Raw genomic sequence first — 21,570 nt, 5'->3', positions numbered from 1 at the left:
AGGTGACATCTATCAAATAAATGTGTTTTACTTGTAAAATTAGAAAACTTCACCAAAATCACACGGCACTGTGTGAAAGTGACCTTATATCTGCAGCCCCCTGTACAGCCCACCCAGGACACAGCAAATGTCACCTTCTACCATCCCCCGATACAGCAAATTGACTTTGTGACACCTCAATGGAAACCAATAATAAGATCTGTGACCTCTCTATCTAAGGGTGAGTTCACACGGAGTAAAATGGAGTGTATTTTGGAGTGTAATTTTACACGTGGCGTTTCAGTAGCGTTTACGGAGCGTATTTAGGAGCGTTTACATGTGTAAAAAACCCACTTCCGTAAACACTACTGAAACACCACGTGTAAAAAAACGCTCCAAAATACACTCCATTTTACTTCGTATGAACTCACCCTCAGACGTCCTGAATCCTGGGAGAGAAACCACAAAAACCTCCTGGAATATTTTATCTAATAATACAAGAAATTTCCTACAATAAAACCTTCATTACTAGAGGACAATTGTTACAGAAATGACCATTTATTAGTCACAAATCACCATTTTCATTATTATCTTCATCATTTCATGAATCCATTAAGTGTGAATGTGGTCATATCTGTAAGTACGAGGAGGTGAATTACACTCTGTGTCTATGATGGACCCTCACAGCCCCCGCCCCAATATCTTTATAGAACCTCCAAATACATATAATGCAGCATGAAGGGACTCAGTGAAGGTGTCAGTGAAGGTGTGTAAGTGTCTGATGGGGTCACACAGCTCATAGAAGGACAACTGCCCGGCCTCATAATCCAGACAGATCCTCAATCTATTACTGGAGATCTGCTGAGGTAACTGGATCACTTTACTGTTATGTATCACTGAATACTGATTATTACACCACTGCCCTCCACATAAACCCCAGGACTTGTTATTACTTCCAATGACTGACTGCTGCCCCCTCCTGTCTATACTGGGATAACACATCCCCACTCTCCACACCCATAATTCCCTGATCTCCACATCCCAGTAATGTCGCCCTGAGGTAAATCTCCTGATACTTATCACCTGAGGACACTGGAATCTCTCGGCTGTTTCTGGACGATTCTGTCTTTTATCGCTCCAGGTTACAGTTTTCAGGTCGTCTGATATTTGGATATTATTACCAGCCGTGTTTACATCCAGTAATATGTCTGCAGGACCCTGCCCATAGATCCCTCCCTCTCCTGCAGCCGTTACCTTCCCCCCAACACCCCCAGTCCTGACTATTACACCATCACCCCCATATTCTGTACCTGACACAGGTAAATCTTGGGTGTGACTGGGCAGAGATCGGGCGCTGGGGGGTTGTGGCCTCATTTCTTCTGGTTTTGCGGGTGAGATGGTCTGTAGATGTGTCATTATATCAGAGAGACCTGCATGTAACATCCCTGTAATTCCATCCACATCTACATCATGTGTCTTATCATGTCCCCCTGTGTCCTCATCACCTCCCCCCTCCTCAGGATCACACAAGTCACCTGTGTCTGGATCCTGTAAAACAGTCAGTGGATCAGTCATGTTACACAGCTCCTCAATGTGCCGCATCTTCATGGACAGCTCGGCCTTCTTTATTTCCAGCTTCTGGATCACATCAGACAGTGAGAGTGACCGCTGCTCCTCCTGCCTGGAGATCTCACTCAGGACCTTCTTCTCCAGGTCGTCCAGTCGTCTCCTGATGTCTATAAACAGGGCAGTGACTCTCTCGGCTTCTCCAGATGCTTTCTCTTGAGCTTTTCTCCAGCTCTCCTCCAGACTCTGGTCTTCTTCCTCTTTGTGATCAGTTTCTGGAGAACATTTCTCAGTTTCTCCTTTTTCTTCTCAGAGGCCTCATCCAGTATCTCCACCCGATGTCCTCGATGTTCTCCGGCCAAACTACAGGACACACAGATACAAGCAGCGTCCTCAGTACAGTAATATTCCAGGACCTTCTTATGGACAGAACATTTCTTCTTCTCCAGGTTGGTGCTGGGATCAGTTAGGACGTGTTCTGGTGACTTGCTGTGGACTCTCAGATGTTTATCACACAGAGAAGCTTCACACATCAGACAGGACTTCACAGCAGGTACAGGAGAGTGAATACAGTAAGTGCAGCAGATCCCGGTGATCTCCTCCTGATGGGACTCAGTAGACAGGACACGTTCTACTACATTACGTAGAGTTATGTTCCTCTGCAGTACAGGCCGCTCCCGAAACTCTTCTCTACATTCAGGACAGGAATAAACTCCAGACTCGTCCTGTGTATTCAGGACCTGATCAATACAGACCCGGCAGAAGTTGTGTCCACATCTCAGGATTACAGGATCAGTATAAATGGTCAGGCAGATGGAGCAGAGCAGCTCGTCTCTCACATTAGCAGACGCCATGGCTTCCGGATTTACAAGAAACGAAACTGAAAGTATCTTACAGGGCGTGTTCCAGCACATATGACATTACACAACCTGCAGTGAGAGCTGACTATTAAGGCCTGGTTCACATCTGCATTCCCTGAACGGAATTCTGAACGCATTGACAAGCAGTGAGCAGTGAAAGCACACGGACTCCACAGACTATAATGGGGTCCATGTGTTTTCCACGCGGTGTCCACACGAGTCATGCGGAGAGGAAAGTAGTTCATGAAGGACTTTTCTCTCCACATGACTCGTGTGGACACCACGTGGAAAACACACAGACCATATTGTAGCCTATGGGGTCTGTGCTTTCACTGCTTGTCAATGCGTTCAGTATTCCGTTCAGGGGGTCTCCATGTGGATTCCCTGAATGTAATGCTGAACACAGATGTGAACTGCGCCTTACTCTATAATCTGCTAGATGGGATCAGAGGTCATGTCTCTGTCACTTAAGAAGTTGGATTCTCTATGTATATACTGGGCCACCATTAGAGTGTCAGCTCCTGTGATCAGGGCCATCTCTCTCTCAGCCTCCTGCTCTCCTCATTGTGCAATATTGTAATATATCAATGTGTCTATTTATCTGTATTTTATCCATATAAAGACGACTAGATGAGCGTCACTACTCTTGTACAATGGTGTAATTCTCCATGGACGTCTATTCACTGGTGTGAGATTTAGATTGCACCAAATTTATCAAAATCTATGTACAGAGTGACTGCACCAGCAGAATAGTGAGCGCAGCTCTGGAGTATAATACAGGATAAGTAATGTAATATATGTACACAGTGACTGTACCAGCAGAATAGTGAGTGCAGCTCTGGAGTATAATACAGGATAAGTAATGTAATGTATGTACACAGTGACTGTATCAGCAGAATAGTGAGCGCAGCTCTGGAGTATAATACAGGATAAGTAATGTAATGGATGTACACAGTGACTGTACCAGCAGAATAGTGAGCGCAGCTCTGGAGTATAATACAGGATAAGTAATGTAATGTATGTACACAGTGACTGCACCAGCAGAATAGTGAGCGCAGCTCTGCAGTATAATACAGGATAAGTAATGTAATGTATGTACACAGTGACTATACCAGCAGAATAGTGAGCGCAGCTCTGGAGTATAATACAGGATAAGTAATGTAATAGATGTAAACAGTGACTACACCAGCAGAATAGTGAGCGCAGCTCTGGAGTATAATACAGGATAAGTAATGTAATGTATGTACACAGTGACTGCATCAGCAGAATAGTGAGCACAGCTCTGGAGTATAATACAGGATAAGTAATGTATGTACACATTGACTGCACCAGCAGAATAGTGAGCGCAGCTCTGGAGTATAATGCAGGATAAGTAATGTAATGTATGTACACAGTGATTGCACCAGCAGAATAGTGAGCGCAGCTCTGGAGTATAATACAGGATAAGTAATGTAATGTATGTACACAGTGATTGCACCAGCAGAATAGTGAGCGCAGCTCTGGAGTATAATACAGGATAAGTAATGTAATGTATGTACACAGTGACTGTACCAGCAGAATAGTGAGCGCAGCTCTGGAGTATAATACAGGGTATGTGATATGGCATAAGATATGTACATACTTTTTCTCATGAATGCTTATTTTAGATGTATTTGTCCATGCCTTGTTCTCCCTTGTCCCCCCTCCCCCTTCCCCCTGCTGTAAATCTCTGAGCTGTTCCTTGGTGTGACCTTGACTATTACTTCTCACACTCCTGTACAATGCAGCTTTCTACTTCCATACATTTTGCTGTCCAGGCAGATTTTGTAGAGAACTTAGAACTTTATTGTTTTATTACTGAAATTAGTCATTTTGTGTGTTCCCTGATTCATGAATACAATTGCAGGAGTGAAGTGCAGACTGACACTGAAACAAGAAGAGCAGTAAACACAATGTTAGTCCTATACTGTAGGTAAGTGATGTCGTGCCTGGTCCCTGATCATTACCTACCCCATGACAGTGGCACCATGTCATTGTATCAGTTTCATTGTCACATACTTAGAGCCAGTCCTTACTGTATCATTTGCATTCCGTTCTTTCCATTGTTGACTTTGCGGTTTCAAGTCAATTTTTTTTTTCTCATTTTGCCCTCCAGGTTTGCTATGTCAGTCAGGGTTCAGCTTGTTGGATGTGAGCCACTCCCACAGCTGATAGCACACGCGGCTAATCCTATATATCCAGGTGAGTTGACAGTTTTCCGTCACAGACATCATGGCCCTGACCAAGGACACCCGTCTCCCCTTGAACGATGGAAACTCCATACCCATCATAGGGTTGGGCACCTATGCTTCTCCTGATGTAAGTCATTATATATGCTTTTCCTATATAACCTGTGACTGAGCAGATAGTATAATGGATCATGAATAGAATGCTGCAGGTGCAGTGAAGACTGACACAAAGGTTAAGGAGTAGATGGAACCTTAAGTATGGCAACTCAGACTTACTGTATATAGTATTGAGAATCTGTAGAAAGCTGGGTCACCCCTTTATGTCCGTTACAAAGCTGTGGCCCTGTGATATATGCTGTTTCTTTGTAAGGTCCCAAAAAGTCTTGGTGAAGAAGCCACAAAAATCGCCATCGATCTTGGCTACAGGCATATCGATTGTGCTTACATCTACGGCAACGAAGTGCAGATCGGCAGCGCCATTCGTGCCAAGATCGCTGATGGCACCGTCAAGAGAGAGGAAATCTTCTATACCGGGAAGGTAAAGACCAAAGATTCCGATTCTAATCTAAAAATGCCAAAAATTCTGTCTGAATTAATTTCACAACATATCTCTGTAGTGATTAGAGGTTTGTGTTACTGATACAAAGATCCAAATCCCCTGCTTAGGTGTAATGATGTGATGAAATTCTGGCTGCCTGATGTCACCACCAGGGGGAGCTCTGGAGCTTAGTGCATACTGTTTGTCCATTGATTTCTATGATGACACTGTATGCAGTACGCTCCTGAGCTCCCTCTAGTGGTGACTGCAGAAACAAAGACTAACATGTGACTATTGACATCTAATGTGGATGAAACTCTGCCCACATGATGGCTAATTTTTTTTAGATTCATTCATTCATTCATTCATTTCTTTTCTTTTTTCCGTTTAGCTCTGGTGTACGTTTTTCTCTCCAGAACTTGTCCGCAAGGGTCTAGAAAAGTCTCTGCAGGATCTTCAGCTGGATTACCTGGACCTGTATATAATGCACTGGCCTTTCTCTCTCAAGGTACTATTATATGTATGTTTGTGCTTATAGATTTTATTCTGCTGAAACGACTTTAGTCGCCGACTACTTCTTCATTGATAAAAGTTATTATAGTGACACCTACAGGTTATAAGAAAACAAACAAGCTAAATCCTATAGAGGGAATAACATAAGAAGAGTAACTGACTGGTTGTGTTTTCAGCCCGCAGGAGCCGAGGAGCCCAGCAACCCCGATAAGCCCTTTGTCTATGATGACGTGGATTTCTGTGCTACATGGGAGGTGCGTTACTCAATGTGGATTCTGGACAGTTCGCAATATTCATTCACTTACAGTAATTGGAGTTAGAGTTAGAAAAAAAAGGACCAGATTTTTTTCAGGAACAGCGCCACTCTTGACCATATGGTTGTGTCTAGTACTGCAGCCCAGAATATTACATGTGAATACTAGACATCACCCATAGAGAGGCACAAAATGCCAGACAGTTCTTGTAACATGTAAATGTGATATTGAAGATAAAATTATTAAAGAGGACCTTTCACCACCTCCTCCATCTCCAATTCCTTCAATAGCTGCCACTCCACTGATTCCGTTGCAGTTGGAATTTTTTTCCTAGCCCCCACCATTCCTGAGCAATCAGTGTTTTTAGTTTCATCACCCCATATGCTAGATACGCCCTCTACCATCAGGTGGGCGGTCTCAGACTACCTGCTCCTGATAAGGACCACCCACCTGACAACAGCAAGGGTAATTAGGTGCTGTAACTAATGGCACTGATTGCTCAGGAATGGTAGAGGCTAGAGAAAAAATTCCAACTGTGCCGGAATCAGTGGAACGCCACCTATTGAAGGATGCATAAAGGTGGAAGTGGTGAGTGACCCCCTTTAACTACTAGAAACTACAGGGAAGGTATATATTACACAAGAGGAAGATCTTCAGAGCTCTGGAGTACTGTGGGTTCAGTGTCTGTACAGAGCATGCTCAGATGAGGTGCGTGGTTTTCAACTTTGAGAATTATAATCCCATTCTAGGCTTTGGAGGCGTGCAAGGACGCAGGACTGGTGAAATCCATCGGAGTGTCCAACTTCAACAAGAGGCAACTGGAACGTCTCCTGAGCAAACCGGGACTGAAGCACAAGCCAGTGTGTAACCAGGTACAGAGACACGAAGAGGAGGCAGAGGCCCGAGGATATACACTCACTCTCCTGGTCGCCATGTACATGAGTGTATACATTATATATACAGCTCTGTATAAACTCACAATCCTTATACATATACTTATATATACAGCTTTGTATACTTCCACCTACCCCAGTCACCATGTATATGTAGTGTATACATAGTGTATACTCTCACCTACCCCAGTCACCATGTATATATAGTGTATGCATAGTACGGTATATACTCTCACCTACCCCAGTCACCGTATATATATGTAGTGTATATCTAGTATATACTCTCACCTACCCAATCAACATATATATGTAGTGTATATAGTGTATACTCTCACCTACCCCAGTCCCTGTATATACTTGCACTTTGCTACATGCTATATTCCATATCTTTGGCTCAGTTTAATGATTAATCTCTCTTTACTACTCATTTATTGATCGGTGTAGATTGGTATACAGGAACCTCCGCCTAAATCTTCTGTCCAGTGATATTCTATCTATTCTCTGTTATCAGCCATTTATCTCCTTTCAATGGGATGACAAAGTTTAGAACCCCCCCTCCCCCATGACTACGACTCTGTGCCCGATCCCTCCACATGTCTCAGCACATACTTAAAGTGACAGTCATCTGTTGTATAGCGCATGTAATACATGGTAACTATATGACGATACTATTGTCCCTGTGGCAGGTGGAGTGTCATGTATACCTGAGTCAGAGCAAACTGCAGGCGTACTGCAGCTCCAAGGATATTGTCCTGGTGGCGTACAGCGTGCTGGGGTCGCACAGAGACAAGAACTGGTAGGTGTCATGGTACACGCCATCACATTGCTGTGTCACTTGTGCCATTACTAACACTGATGCCCCCTACAGGGTGGACCTGAGCACTCCAGTACTGCTCGAAGATCCGGTCCTGGCCAGTGTGGCAGCAAAGTACAACTGCTCACCAGCAGAGGTCGCTATGCGCTTTGTCCTCCAGAAGGGGATTGTGGTGCTCGCCAAAAGTTTCTCCGCAGCCCGACTGAAGCAGAATCTCGGGGTAACTACATACTTGTCTACCTGCTGTATTGTCAGTATAAATAATGTGTTATAGGTGATGTATTTTTACTTTTTATGTGACCATATATAAAAAATTTGTATCCTGAATTATTCCACTGCACAAAATAAGCTGATGTTACCTGTTTGCTACAACTAACTCAATTTGGCTTTGCCGTGTAGATTGGTACAGTAGAGTCATCTCATTATTATTAGACAGTGGGGTCAGTAGACTCAGCTCAATGGATGGCGTGGTCTGCAGAGTCATCTCATCATTGGTTGGTGGGGTCAGAAGTCATCTCATTATCATTGGATGATTGGGTCAGCAGAGTTATCTCATCATTGGATGGTGAGATCAGCAGAGTCATCATTTAAGGGCAGGGTCAGCAGAGTCATCTCATTATCATTAAAGGGCAGGGTCAGCAGAGTCATCTCATTATCATTGGATGGTGGGGCCAGCAGAGTCCTCTCATTATCATTGGATGGTGGGGTCAGTAGAGACATCTCATTATCATTGGATGGTGGGGCCAGCAGAGTCCTCTCATTATCATTGGATGACGTAGTCTGCAGAGTCATCTCATCATTGGTTGGTGGGGTCAGCAGTCATCTCATTATCATTGGATGATGGGGTCAGCAGAGTTATCTCATCATTGGATAGTGGGGTCAGCAGAGTCATCTCATCATTGGATGGTGAGATCAGCAGAGTCATCATTAAAGGGCAGGGTCAGCAGAGTCATCTCATTTTCATTAAAGGGCAGGGTCAGTAGAGTCCTCTCATTATCATTGGATGGTGCGGTCAGCAGAGTCACCTCATCATTGATATTGGGGTCAGCAGAGTCATCTCATTATCATTATCACCTCTTTTTCAGGTGTTTGACTTTGAGCTTAAGCCTGAAGACATGAAAACTCTCGAAGGACTGGATAAAAACTTACATTACGGACCTTTCAAGGAGTAAGTTGGCTCTGAGGGATCTAAGACAATTCTTTTAAGGCGGTTCTACAATAATATAACAGCCAAAAAGTACAAAATAATAATAATAGATTATTGATCATTTCATTTGACAATTAAAAAAAAATATTAAAATTTTTACGATTAATAATGACTAATACAAATGTAATTTTTTTTTTTATGATTTAAAAAAAATCATGAAACAGAAAAATTAATACGTGAATATTTTTTATATTTTATTTTTCTATTGAATAATAATTTTTATTTTATTTATTTTATTCCTCCAGAATGAAGCAACATCCCGAATACCCGTTCCATGATGAGTACTGAGTTGCCGTCCGCTCTCGCCGCCAGAATTACACATCACCATTTCTGTTTTATATGCGACGTCTTGTAACTTAAATTAAATAATTACACAAAAAAGTCGGAGTCGAGAATATTTTTTTATTCGGTGATGCCCATCACACACGCCATATTGGGCTTGTATACTATACCGCTATACATATGTCTAGCTCTAGCTCTAGGTTTACAAGTGAAATGGAAGTGACACCTGGTGGTCATGTTTGGTACTGCAGCTTCATATTAAAATAATAGGAAATCCAGCGCCGTACCCTGAGACATAACTACAGAGGGTACAGGGGTAGCAGCCAAACCTGGGCCCTTAGCCTGCCACCCCCCCCCCCCCCCAGGCATAACATTGGGAATCCGTCTAATTATAGTATTAATACCTAGTCCATGGTGATTAAGGGGTTAATGTTTGTATCTTATCTATGGTTGTCTAAGATCAGTCAGTAGCTAATATCCCTGGACATTAGGGAGGGGTTAAAGGTTAACGCTTATTATATAAAAGCACAGTTATATACACATTATTAGTATATAGTTTGGGGGTGGTGAAGGGGTTAATAGTGGCAGAAAAATCCAAATCCACTGGGTCGTCTTCAGTATTCATCAGCAAAAGGAAACTTGGGGTGATCCTTCCATCTGAAAGAAAACGTGAGAAAAACTGAAAGATACACAGAAAACTCAGCTAATACCATGTCTACCACTAGGGGGCGCTCACTGCATTTGGAGTCATACAGTGATCTGTATTGTAAGAGCTCCCTCTAGAGGTGTCTGGAAGTAAAGAGAATTTTATTTGACTCACTGTTTGGCTGGAACGTAGCGATAATTTCTGTTGCGAGCTTCAAGCGCTTTCATGTCTTCGGGTGGTAAGTGAAAATCAAAGACCTGAAAAAAAAAAATAAGACTTAAGGTTAAGGCAGAAAAATTCTTGTAGCTGGTGGCCACCATTAGGGGGAGCTCTTACACATTCTATACTAGCTATAGAAATCCATATGACACGTGCTCCCTCTAGTGGTCACCTAACCATAAGGCTGTATGGTTGGCTTTCCTAGGGGCTTTTTGTTTGTATCCAGACCTGAAAGTTTTCCTTGATCCTCTTAGGGTTGAAGCTCTTTGCCAGGACAACAACTCCGAGCTGTAGGAAAAATCTTATGGCCACTTGGGCTGGGGTCTTGTTGTGTCTCTTGGCGATAGTGACCAAAACGGGATCTTCAAGGACGACTGGAGAACTTTGGTCAATCCTGGAAAAAAACACAAAGTCAGTCCCAGGTTGACATAGGGCTGTATCCAATACTAAGCTTTGTACTGCCCCCTAGTGGAGGATATACAAATATTCATGAATGACTCCAATAAATGTATGTTTTATCACTCCCATGCAAAAAAAATAAAAAATTTGGGTCAGGATTTACCAGTTTTCATCCCGACTGGACCCCAACACGCTGTATCCGACTAGGACGATGCCTTGAGATCTGCAGAAGTCCAAGAGCTTTCTTTGATTCAGATATATATGGCATTCTACCTGTAGGGGGCAGAATTGAATCCGAAAAGACATAGATATAGATTAGAACCTTTCTATACTTCACCTGTGAGGCTGCACTACTGAGAGAATGACAATGGCAACGACTCGTCTGATTTGTGGCAGGTGGGACGTTCTTATGGAGACCGTGTATGGTCCAAATCACCTCAGGCCTCAGGCCTCAGGCTTCGGGCCTACAACTTCAAATAGCTGTATCTCAGCCTTAGAGTAAGATATTAATAAACCGTTTTCACTATTCTATGCGCAGTAAAGGGACATTTCTCTATTAGATTCATTTTAACCTATTAACCCATTTTACTCCTACTTTCCATCTATCCCGAAACGCCTGCAAGAAATGGATGACCTCCAGAAAACTGGGCTAGGTGGAATGCCCCAACATCAGATGGACTCCCAGTCCTAAAATAAGGGTATACCTGGCAAATTTTGTGTTCAGGCAATGAAAAGTGGCGGGGTCATAACCCCGCATGGTTTAATAAAAGGGGGTGTGGTCACCTAAAATTTTTAGGGAAAATTCATGAAAATCTGCAAGCCAAAATCGACAAGTATGATATTACCTGGTTGCACACCGGCTTGTACTTCAGTCCCGGCTTACTGAGAATGAGCTCAATTTGTCTACGATTAAAATTGGAAACTCCAATGGACTTCACCAGTCCGGCGTCCTTACACCTCTCCATGGCCTGGAAATGGGACAAACTGATAAATGGGATAAGTAATAGATGGGGAAAATACCAAAAACTTACATCCCACGTGTCTCGTATGTCCGTATTGTGAAAAATGAGTTGGCCATTTTCATCCACGGGAAATGGATCGTCCCCGGGCTAGAACAGAAAATAAGAAGGCAACGCCCTGGTGACTTAAGTGATGTTGTGTAGCCAAGCATGCATGTGTATAGGGAAGGAGGGGAGAGGTTACAATTCACATTCTCTATTAACACCTTCATTTCCAGAGGGGTATGAATAATAAACAGGTCCATGTATTCCAGCTGTAGCTTCTGCAGAGACCTTTCCAGGGCGGGTCGGACAAGATCAGGGGTCTGGAAAGTTCCCCAGAGCTGTGGGAATAAAGGAAATTCTTAACACGTCTTAAAGGACATTTTGTATACAGTACAACTGTTAAATTCTGTTGAGATGCTTCTTATGTTGGACATTATGTTCTTGTGTTGGATGACCAGCTTTGCGAAACAACATGATTTCCTGATACTCCATCAGGAGATGTCTGTTCTAGATGTAACTATTTGCAGCCACCTAGTGGTTGTGTTGTGAATTGCAGCTTGTCAATAGTATAGTATTTTATTGAATTGGTTTCAGTGTTGGGCCGGCTCACACCATCACTAAATCTCCTGGGAGTCGTCACCACCAACGTCACCAATAAATTATAACCTCAGACATTTCTTATTACCTTCCCGGTGTAGAATAAATCTTCTCTTCTCACCGTCCCGTCAGCCATTTTCTCCCGCATAGCGCGCCCAACGTCTGCCTCATTCCCATACACATAGGCGCAGTCAATGTGCCGGTATCCGACCTCGATCGCAACTTTGGTCGCCTCCTCGGCCAGAATCTTAGAAAACTTAGAGAAAAAAGAAATTCTTCAGACTGCAGAGAAGATCTAATAAGAGTCAGACTTCTCTTTAGAATAAAATAACCAGAAGAACCAGCAAAGGCCGAGATACAAATATAACGTAAATAGTTCATCCCCAATAGAATTAAGTGTATATATACATTTAGTGTGATTTTTTATCCCTTCGTAGCTACAATACTGTCATTTTAATTTTGATTTAATTCTAAGACTCGTGTGATAAACACTAATGGTAATAAAGAGTATAATTATGAAAATAAAAAATATTTCCCGAAAATAATAATTACAAATATAATAAAGATTCAGTTATAATAATAATAATAATAATAATAATAATAATAATAATGAAATGACATCAATTATTACTGAAATAATGGTAATAATAATAATAATAATAATAATAATAATAATAATAATAATAATAATAAATGTATATTAATATAAGAATAATTATAATAGAAAGAATATTGATAAGAGTATTAATAAGAAGATTACATTAATATAACAATATATTACTATATATTAATAGTATCAATAATAATTATAATAGTAGTGATTAATAATACTATAATAATATCTAATAAAAATAAATAATAATGTATAATAATAATATGTTATCATAATAGTAATAATGAATGATAATATTTAATAATAATAGTAATAATAATAATAACAAGGAAATTACATCAATTATTACTGAAATAATATTAGTAATAATAATAATAATAATAATAATAATAATAATATATGTATATTAAGATAAGAATAATTATAATAGAAAGAATATTGATGAGTACTAATAAGAAGATTACATTAATATAACAATGATAAATAGTATCACTAATAATTATAATAGTAGTGATTAATAATACTATAATAATATCTAATAATAATGTATAATAATAATATGTTATCAGAATAGTAATAATAATAATAATTTATAATTATAAATAATAATACTAATAATTTCTAATACTATTTAAAATAATAATAATAAGGAAATTACATCAATTATTACTGAAATAATAATAATAATGATAATAATAATATATGTATATTAATATAAGAATAATTATAATAGAAAGAATATTGATAAGAGTATTAATAAGAAGATGACATTAATATAACAGTGATAAATAGTAGTAATAATAATTATAATAGTAGTGTTTAATAATACTATAATAATATCTAATAGTAATTATTAATAATAATGTATAATAATAATATGTTATCATAATAGTCAAAATATTAATAATAATCTCTAATAATATTTAAAATTAAAAATAACATTTAAAAAAATAAAATAAAATAATAATAATAATAATAATAATACTGACACAGACAGATGATATTTGATGCGCTCACCTTCTCTGGGGCGTAGGTCCCGAATCCAAGCACGGGGATTTTGTTTCCATCATTCATGACCAGGCAGGACTCGGCACAAAGGTCCATTTTTCTTGTATCTTGTAGAGATGTGATTGTCCTTGGGCTTTATATACAGTTACACTAGGTCGCCCCCCACCTGCCGGCTCATGAATACTGATAAGTCTGTATCCCACATCATGTGGATCGGAAAAACTGAGGGAGATTTAATATTTCTTCATGACTAGTGGTTCTCCATCCATTTATTCTAACCAGATCTATCACTTTTTATATTCTATTTATTTTTTGATTATTTTCTGACTCTATATTTAATTCTATGTCCTGTCCATGTTCATAGGGTGGCCATCTTGTCTGCTCTGTTAACAGCACTTAGTGATCTGCTTTACAGCACAGTTATGCCTAGAGACAGCAACAGTCCGGAGTCAAATCAAATCAAATCAAAAAAAGCTTTATTGGCACGTCCGAATAGATATTTGGCATTGCCAAAGCTAGTAAAGGGGGGGGGGGGGGAGTTGGGTTCGGGTGGGTGAGTGGCGGGTATGGGGGGGGGGGTTGGGTTCGGGTGGGTGAGTGGCGGGTATGGGGGGGGGGGGTTGGGGGTATAACAGTCCGTGGAGTCTCATCTTCCTCTACGTTGGTGACCGCTATATGGGGGGTGGGGGCGGCTGTATTGGGATAAATATAACAGTCCATGGAGTCTCATCTTCCTCTTCGTTGGTGACCGCTATATGGGGAGGTGGGGTGGGGTGGGGTGGGGCGGGTGTATTGGGATAAATATAACAGTCCATGGAGTCTCATCTTCCTCTTCGTTGGTGACCGCTATATGGGGAGGTGGGGTGGGGTGGGGTGGGGTGGGGCGGGTGTATTGGGATAAATATAACAGTCCGTGGAGTCTCATCTTCCTCTTGTTTGGTGACAGCTGGACACGTATTGGGCAGCGATCTCCACAGTGGCCTCTTCTTCTCCCAGTAGGATGTAGAGTTTCCTCTTCTCATCAGCAGATATGAAGTCTGGGATGTGGGCAGAGAGTCTTTGATAGTAGACGGCCCTCACAGCTGAGTATTTGGTGCAGTCAAATCATTGAGATCTATGGAAGAGTTTTTGGGGCGTGTCCTGCACAGGGAGGGGGAGGAGATAAGCTGTGACATCATCTATTGCCAGTAGTGATGTAATGATGACTCAGAGGTGTTATCTTGTATTGAAATCCAGTCTGTGATATTAATGTGGTCAATGCTGCAAAGAAATACCCACAAAATTGGCAAGTGTCCGTGTATTATACGGCTTAGTGACCAGAGTAAATCTTTCAGGGTTTAGTCACCCGATAGTGAGAAAGTAAAACAAAAAAAAACCCAAGCTCTCTCCCACTTACTCAGAATCAACATGGAGCCCATTACAGAGAAGTACTGAGTAATATTAATGTGAATAAAGCACTTGGGGTGAGATAACAACTTATTATCAGCCACAGCAGTCTCAGTCTGCATTTCTGCTTCTCTCTCACTTCCCTCTTTATAGACTTCTATAGGCACATGTAATCTGGTACTTCAGTAAACTGACAGTCTGTCTTGGGAGACCAAGACAGATTCAGTGGTAGTATGGATTTATGCAAAGTTGGTAGAAATGTGATCATTTAGAAGTTGGAGATTGACTGTTAGTAATGCATTAGTTTATTGGGGTCTTTAACGGACCCTCTGATGTGCGCCCTAATCTGTTTTTTAATTAACTTTGATTAACTAAATATTCTCCTTTGCTGGAACAGCCCATTTGTTTGTGAATCACAATCCAGGGGAAATTTCTCATTCATCAGGTATCAGGTAGACATGGATGACTTAGTCTCACAGTCACCCGGGCTTCATCACAAGTCACTGTCCCAGTGACTTTTCTCATTTTATCTCCTCCTATTCTCTACTTCATCTAAACCAACAAACAATGTGTTGCTAAGAACACACCATATTACTTTTAAATCTTCACTTTAATTAGCTTTATTAGTTCTCGGTTTTCACATTGATTTTCAGGCTGTAGATCCGGATTCTTCACTTCCTACATAACATACCTTCACAATCACAAAGTCAGAATTGTTACAACTTCCAAGGAGCTTCAACAATGAGGTCTTGTGTTCTAAACTCCAAAGAATATCTATTGGAATGTGCGATATGTCACCCCCCCCCCCCCCCCAACACTGCAGATTATATTATTAAATCTTAGAGGAGGTGTCACCAGAACCAGCATATCACCCCAGCCCTGCAGATAGATAGGTTACTGTCACCAGAACCAGCATATCACCCCAGCCCTGCAGATAGGTTACTGTTACCAGAACCAGCATATCACCCCAGCCCTGCAGATAGATAGGTTACTGTCACCAGAACCAGCATATCACCCCAGCCCTGCAGATAGATAGGTTACTGTCACAGAACCAGCATATCACCCCAGTCCTGCAGATAGATAGGTTACTGTCACCAGAACCAGCATATCACCCCAGCCCTACAGATAGATAGGTTACTGTCACCAGAGCCAGCATATCACCCCAGTCCTGCAGATAGATAGGTTACTGTCACCATACCAGCATATCACCCCAGCCCTGCAGATAGATAGGTTACTGTCACAGAACCAGCATATCACCCCAGCCCTGCAGATAGATAGGTTACTGTCACCATACCAGCATATCACCCCAGCCCTGCAGATAGATAGGTTACTGTCACAGAACCAGCATATCACCCCAGCCCTGCAGATAGATAGGTTACTGTCACAGAACCAGCATATCACCCCAGCCCTGCAGATAGATAGGTTACTGTCACCAGAACCAGCATATCACCCCAGCCCTGCAGATAGATAGGTTACTGTCACCAGAACCAGCATATCACCCCAGCCCTGCAGATAGATAGGTTAGTGTCACCAGAACCAGCATATCACCCCAGCCCTGCAGATAGATAGGTTACTGTCACCAGAACCAGCATATCACCCCAGCCCTGAAGATAGATAGGTTAGTGTCACCAGACCCAGCATATCACCCTAGCTCTGCAGATAGATAGGTTAGTGTCACCAGAACCAGCATATCACCCCAGCCCTGCAGATAGATAAGTTAGTGTCACCAGAACCAGCATATCACCCCAGTCCTGCAGATAGATAGGTTACTGTCACCAGAGCCAGCATATCACCCCAACCCTGCAGATAGATAGGTTACTGTCACCAGAGCCAGCATATCACCCCAGCCCTGCAGATAGATAGGTTACTGTCACCAGAACCAGCATATCACCCCAGCCCTGCAGATAGATAGGTTACTGTCACCAGAACCAGCATATCACCCCAGTCCTGCAGATAGATAGGTTACTGTCACCAGAACCAGCATATCACCCCAGCCCTGCAGATAGATAGGTTACTGTCACCAGACCCAGCATATCACCCCAGTCCTGCAGATAGATAGGTTACTGTCACCAGAGCCAGCATATCACCCCAGTCCTGCAGATAGATAGGTTACTGTCACCAGAGCCAGCATATCACCCCAGCCCTACAGATAGATAGGTTACTGTCACCAGAACCAGCATATCACCCCAGTCCTGCAGATAGATAGGTTACTGTCACCAGACCCAGCATATCACCCCAGTCCTGCAGATAGATAGGTTAGTGTCACCAGATCCAGCATATCACCCCAGTCCTGCAGATAGATAGGTTACTGTCACCAGAGCCAGCATATCACCCCAGTCCTGCAGATAGATAGGTTACTGTCACCAGAGCCAGCATATCACCCCAGTCCTGCAGATAGATAGGTTACTGTCACCAGAGCCAGCATATCACCCCAGTCCTGCAGATAGATAGGTTACTGTCACCAGAGCCAGCATATCACCCCAGCCCTGCAGATAGATAGGTTACTGTCACCAGAACCAGCATATCACCCCAGCCTGCAGATAGATAGGTTACTGTCACCAGAACCAGCATATCACCCCAGCCCTGCAGATAGATAGGTTAGTGTCACCAGAACCAGCATATCACCCCAGTCCTGCAGATAGATAGGTTACTGTCACCAGAGCCAGCATATCACCCCAGTCCTGCAGATAGATAGGTTACTGTCACCAGAGCCAGCATATCACCCCAGTCCTGCAGATAGATAGGTTACTGTCACCAGAGCCAGCATATCACCCCAGTCCTGCAGATAGATAGGTTACTGTCACAGAACCAGCATATCACCCCAGCCCTGCAGATAGATAGGTTAGTGTCAGCAGACCCAGTATATCACCCCAGCCCTGCAGATAGATAGGTTACTGTCACCAGAGCCAGCATATCACCCCAGCCCTGCAGATAGATAGGTTAGTGTCAGCAGACCCAGTATATCACCCCAGCCCTGCAGATAGATAGGTTACTGTCACCAGAACCAGTATATAACCCCAGCCCTGCAGATAGATAGGTTACTGTCACCAGAACCAGCATATCACCCCAGCCCTGCAGATAGATAGGTTACTGTCACCAGAACCAGCATATCACCCCAGCCCTGCAGATAGATAGGTTACTGTCACCAGAACCAGCATATCACCCCAGCCCTGCAGATAGATAGGTTACTGTCACCAGACCCCAGCATATCACCCCAGCCCTGCAGATAGATAGGTTAGGGTCTCCTGAATCATGATGTTCTCCCTCTTGAATTTGTGCCTCTATTGCTGAGATATAGCTGTAGCAGTACCAGCAGAATAGTGAGTGCAGCTCTGGAGTATAATACAGGATAAGTAATGTAATGTACACTCCCCGGCCACTTTATTAGGTACACCATGCTAGTAACGGGTTGGACCCCCTTTTGCCTTCAGAACTTCCTCAATTCTTCGTGGCATAGATACAACAAGGTGCTGGAAGCATTCCTCAGAGATTTTGGTCCATATTGACATGATGGCATCACACAGTTGCCGCAGATTTGTCGGCTGCACATCCATGATGCGAATCTCCCGTTCCACCACATCCCAAAGATGCTCCTCTATTGGATTGTGATCTGGTGACTGTGGAGGCCATTGGAGTACAGTGAACTCATTGTCATGTTCAAGAAACCAGTCTGAGATGATTCCAGCTTTATGACATGGCATTGCATTATCCTGCTGAAAGTAGCCATCAGATGTTGGGTACATTGTAGTCATAAAGGGATGGACATGGTCAGCAACAATACTCAGGTAGGCTTTGGCATTGCAACGATGCTCAATTGGTACCAAGGGGCCCAAAGAGTGCCAAGAAAATATTCCCCACACCATGACACCACCACCACCAGCCTGAACCGTTACCGATACAAGGCAGGATGGATCCATGCTTTCATGTTGTTGACGCCAAATTTTGACCCTACAATCCGAATGTCGCAGCAGAAATCGAGACTCATCAGACCAGGCAACGTTTTTCCAATCTTCAATTGTCCAATTTCGATGAGCTTGTGCAAATTGTAGCCTCAGTTTCCTGTTCTTAGCTGAAAGGAGTGGCACCCGGTGTGGTCTTCTGCTGCTGTAGCCCATCTGTAGCCTCAAAGTTGGACGTACTGTGCGGCGTTCAGAGATGCTCTTCTGGCTACCTTGGTTGTAACGGGTGGCTATTTGAGTCACTGTTGCCTTTCTATCAGCTCGAACCAGTCTGGCCATTCTCCTCTGACCTCTGGCATCAACAACGCATTTCCGCTCACAGAACTGCCGCTCACTGGATGTTTTTTCTTTTTCGGACCATTCTCTGTAAACCCTAGAGATGGTTGTGCGTGAAAATCCCAGGAGATCAGCAGTTTCTGAAATACTCAGACCAGCCCTTCTGGCACCAACAACCATGCCACGTTCAAAGGCACTCAAATCACCTTTCTTCCCCCCCATACTGATGCTCGGTTTGAACTGCAGGAGATTGTCTTGACCATGTCTACATGCCTAAATGCACTGAGTTGCCGCTATGTGATTGGCTGATTAGAAATTAAGTGTTAACGAGCAGTTGGACAGGTGTACCTAATAAAGTGGCCAGTGAGTGTATGTACAGAGTGACTGCACCAGAAGAATAGTGAGCGCAGCTCTGGGGTATAATATATCTCAGTATTGACTACATTTATAGGATAGCAATTTCACAATGATTACATAATGTTGGGCTCCTCTTTAACCCTTAAGTACTATCATGGTATCTATCATACTGATATGTGTATGATAGTGGTGTATGATAGACACCATGATAGTACTTAAGGGTTAAGGTAAATTTAATTGTAATACAAAGTTTACAAATTTATCAGGTACTTTATCGCCCTCTAGTGTCAGTCACAACATACTACACACTTGTAATATTTTTTTCAATTGTTTGGTCAAAACTCTCTGAAATTTAGAGTTAATTTGGACAAAGATTTTTGCTGTCTATGAATATCCTAAATTTTGTTACATTTCTGGTAAAGACGTCACGTACAGATGCAGGCGCAGCCAACAATGGACAATGAATACAAAAAATATAACATATATTGCGTCCCTACGTGTGGATTCACATATAAGAGCTATTTATGGTAATGTAGATATGTGGCGCCTATAGAGTCGTTATTGACGGGGGAAGGAGCAAAACTTAGAAATAAGATCTTTAATGCTTCGCTGTAAAAATCCTCATATACTGTATCCTCTCGCCTTATTGAATGTGGATAAACTGGATGGTACAGAGCAGTGTGTACAATATATGGGGGGGGGGTATTCTAGGAATAGACCGCTGCTAGTCTGTAGTTCCCCAAGAATCTGGAACTCTTACATTAATGATGGATCACTGGAAGTTTATCAGATCTTACCAAGACACTCCTGTAGATCACTTTAAGAAAGCTTCTATTGCTATACTGTTTGGGTGACAGTCCCATTTTTTTGACAGGTCATGTCCATTTTTGTGGACCTGGACATGACAATGTTTTGTATGATCTCTGTATTTCTGTATACTGTTCTGTTACTGAATGTGAGAGGTGTTTGGTGCAGGACTCCAGCCTTAGTGAGTGACGTCCAGCTTCAAGAGCTGCTTTACAGGGAGACAAACTGTATCACAGAGCGATGGTTTCATACTGGAGGCAAAACAGTCTGCAGAAACCAGGATAAAGTACAAGTAAAATCCGCTAGAAGAGCAAAGACTGTCATTGTCCTGTTTATAGAGAGTGATGAGGAGCAGGAGGAGCAGTGGTTGCTGTCAGTCTTTGATCTGATCCACAAGAAACCGAGCTGTCCATGAAGATGCGGCACATTGAGGAGCTGTGTAACATGACTGATCCACTGACTGTCTTACAGGATCCAGACACAGGTGACTTGTGTGATCCTGAGGAGGGGAGGGGGCGTGATGAATATACTCACCTCACACATATTTACCTGTAATAATGAGGACACTGCAGGCAGCCATCACATGTAACAACATACCCACAGACTATTATAATGTCTTTCTTAGGCTAAGGCTCCCCCTAGGTGACAGTTTATCTTTATACTTTGTAATAGGTCTATTTAATATTCCATACAATGTACTGGAAAGCTGTAAGAACAATTGACAATGGGGTGGGGGGTGTTTGCGTAACTTTTTTTCACAGGTTTCGTGTTTATGGTGTTCATTTTTCAGCCAAACTGACATGTCACCTGAATTCTCGATTACGGCAGTACCAAACTAAAGCTGAGGTCCCACGTTACGGAAACACAGCTTTTTTTGTTGTAGATTTTGCTGCGTTTTTTCAAGCCAAAACCAGGAGTGGACTGAGCAGAAGGGAGAAGTATAATTGACGTATAATATAAGTATAAGAACTTCTCTTATATTTTCCATTCCATTCCAGCAGCGCAATCATGTATTGAAATATACCCCTGCACCTCTATAGCACATAGTACACACACCGAACAGGTAGACTATAATAACCCCAGAGTTTCATCAGCGGTGTAATGAATATGGGGTGATGTGATCCTGTAATCTGCTGTATTGATTCCCTGCCCTAAAATGGATGCATGGCCATGGGTAGGGCTGTGG

The 21,570-nt window shown here is 42.3% G+C and overlaps 2 protein-coding genes and 1 pseudogene across 5 annotated transcripts; 1 reads left to right on the top strand and 2 right to left on the bottom strand.

The window, feature by feature from the left end:
• Window positions 1-493: 493 nt before the first annotated feature.
• LOC142204098 (E3 ubiquitin/ISG15 ligase TRIM25-like) lies at window positions 494-2,421 on the bottom strand (annotated as a pseudogene).
• Window positions 2,422-4,646: 2,225 nt separating this feature from the next.
• LOC142204128 (rho crystallin-like) lies at window positions 4,647-9,149 on the top strand. Of its 2 annotated transcripts, none has more exons than XM_075275390.1 (9): window positions 4,647-4,742; window positions 4,983-5,150; window positions 5,542-5,658; window positions 5,840-5,917; window positions 6,667-6,789; window positions 7,497-7,606; window positions 7,679-7,844; window positions 8,710-8,792; window positions 9,077-9,149. In XM_075275390.1, the coding sequence occupies exons 1-9, from the start codon at window positions 4,656-4,658 to the stop codon at window positions 9,117-9,119; spliced, it is 975 nt and encodes a 324-aa protein (XP_075131491.1). In that variant the 5' UTR covers window positions 4,647-4,655; the 3' UTR covers window positions 9,120-9,149. The 2 variants fall into 2 exon arrangements, with proteins under 2 accessions (XP_075131491.1, XP_075131490.1); XM_075275389.1 differs by having other exon boundaries at window positions 4,656-4,742; window positions 5,858-5,917.
• A 166-nt stretch (window positions 9,150-9,315) lies between these two features.
• LOC142204130 (aldo-keto reductase family 1 member C15-like) lies at window positions 9,316-13,695 on the bottom strand. 3 transcript variants are annotated; one of them, XM_075275394.1, is made up of 9 exons: window positions 13,609-13,695; window positions 12,067-12,234; window positions 11,603-11,719; window positions 11,409-11,486; window positions 11,223-11,345; window positions 10,541-10,650; window positions 10,207-10,372; window positions 9,934-10,016; window positions 9,704-9,770 (listed from the first exon to the last, which is right to left on the bottom strand). In XM_075275394.1, exons 1-9 carry the CDS (start codon window positions 13,693-13,695, stop codon window positions 9,728-9,730), a joined length of 975 nt encoding a protein of 324 aa, XP_075131495.1. In that variant the 3' UTR covers window positions 9,704-9,727. The 3 variants fall into 3 exon arrangements, with proteins under 3 accessions (XP_075131497.1, XP_075131495.1, XP_075131496.1); XM_075275395.1 differs by lacking the exon at window positions 11,409-11,486; XM_075275396.1 differs by lacking the exons at window positions 9,704-9,770; window positions 9,934-10,016; window positions 10,207-10,372; ... (1 more) ...; window positions 11,223-11,345; window positions 11,409-11,486 and adding an exon at window positions 9,316-9,364 and having other exon boundaries at window positions 11,601-11,719.
• Between the last annotated feature and the right edge of the window lie 7,875 nt (window positions 13,696-21,570).

This window comes from Leptodactylus fuscus, chromosome 5 (assembly GCF_031893055.1).
Source record: "Leptodactylus fuscus isolate aLepFus1 chromosome 5, aLepFus1.hap2, whole genome shotgun sequence".
Taxonomy (NCBI): Eukaryota; Metazoa; Chordata; class Amphibia; order Anura; family Leptodactylidae; genus Leptodactylus; species Leptodactylus fuscus.
The sequence above is the reverse complement of the archived record's forward strand: the minus strand, read 5'-3'. Positions and strand labels throughout refer to the sequence as shown.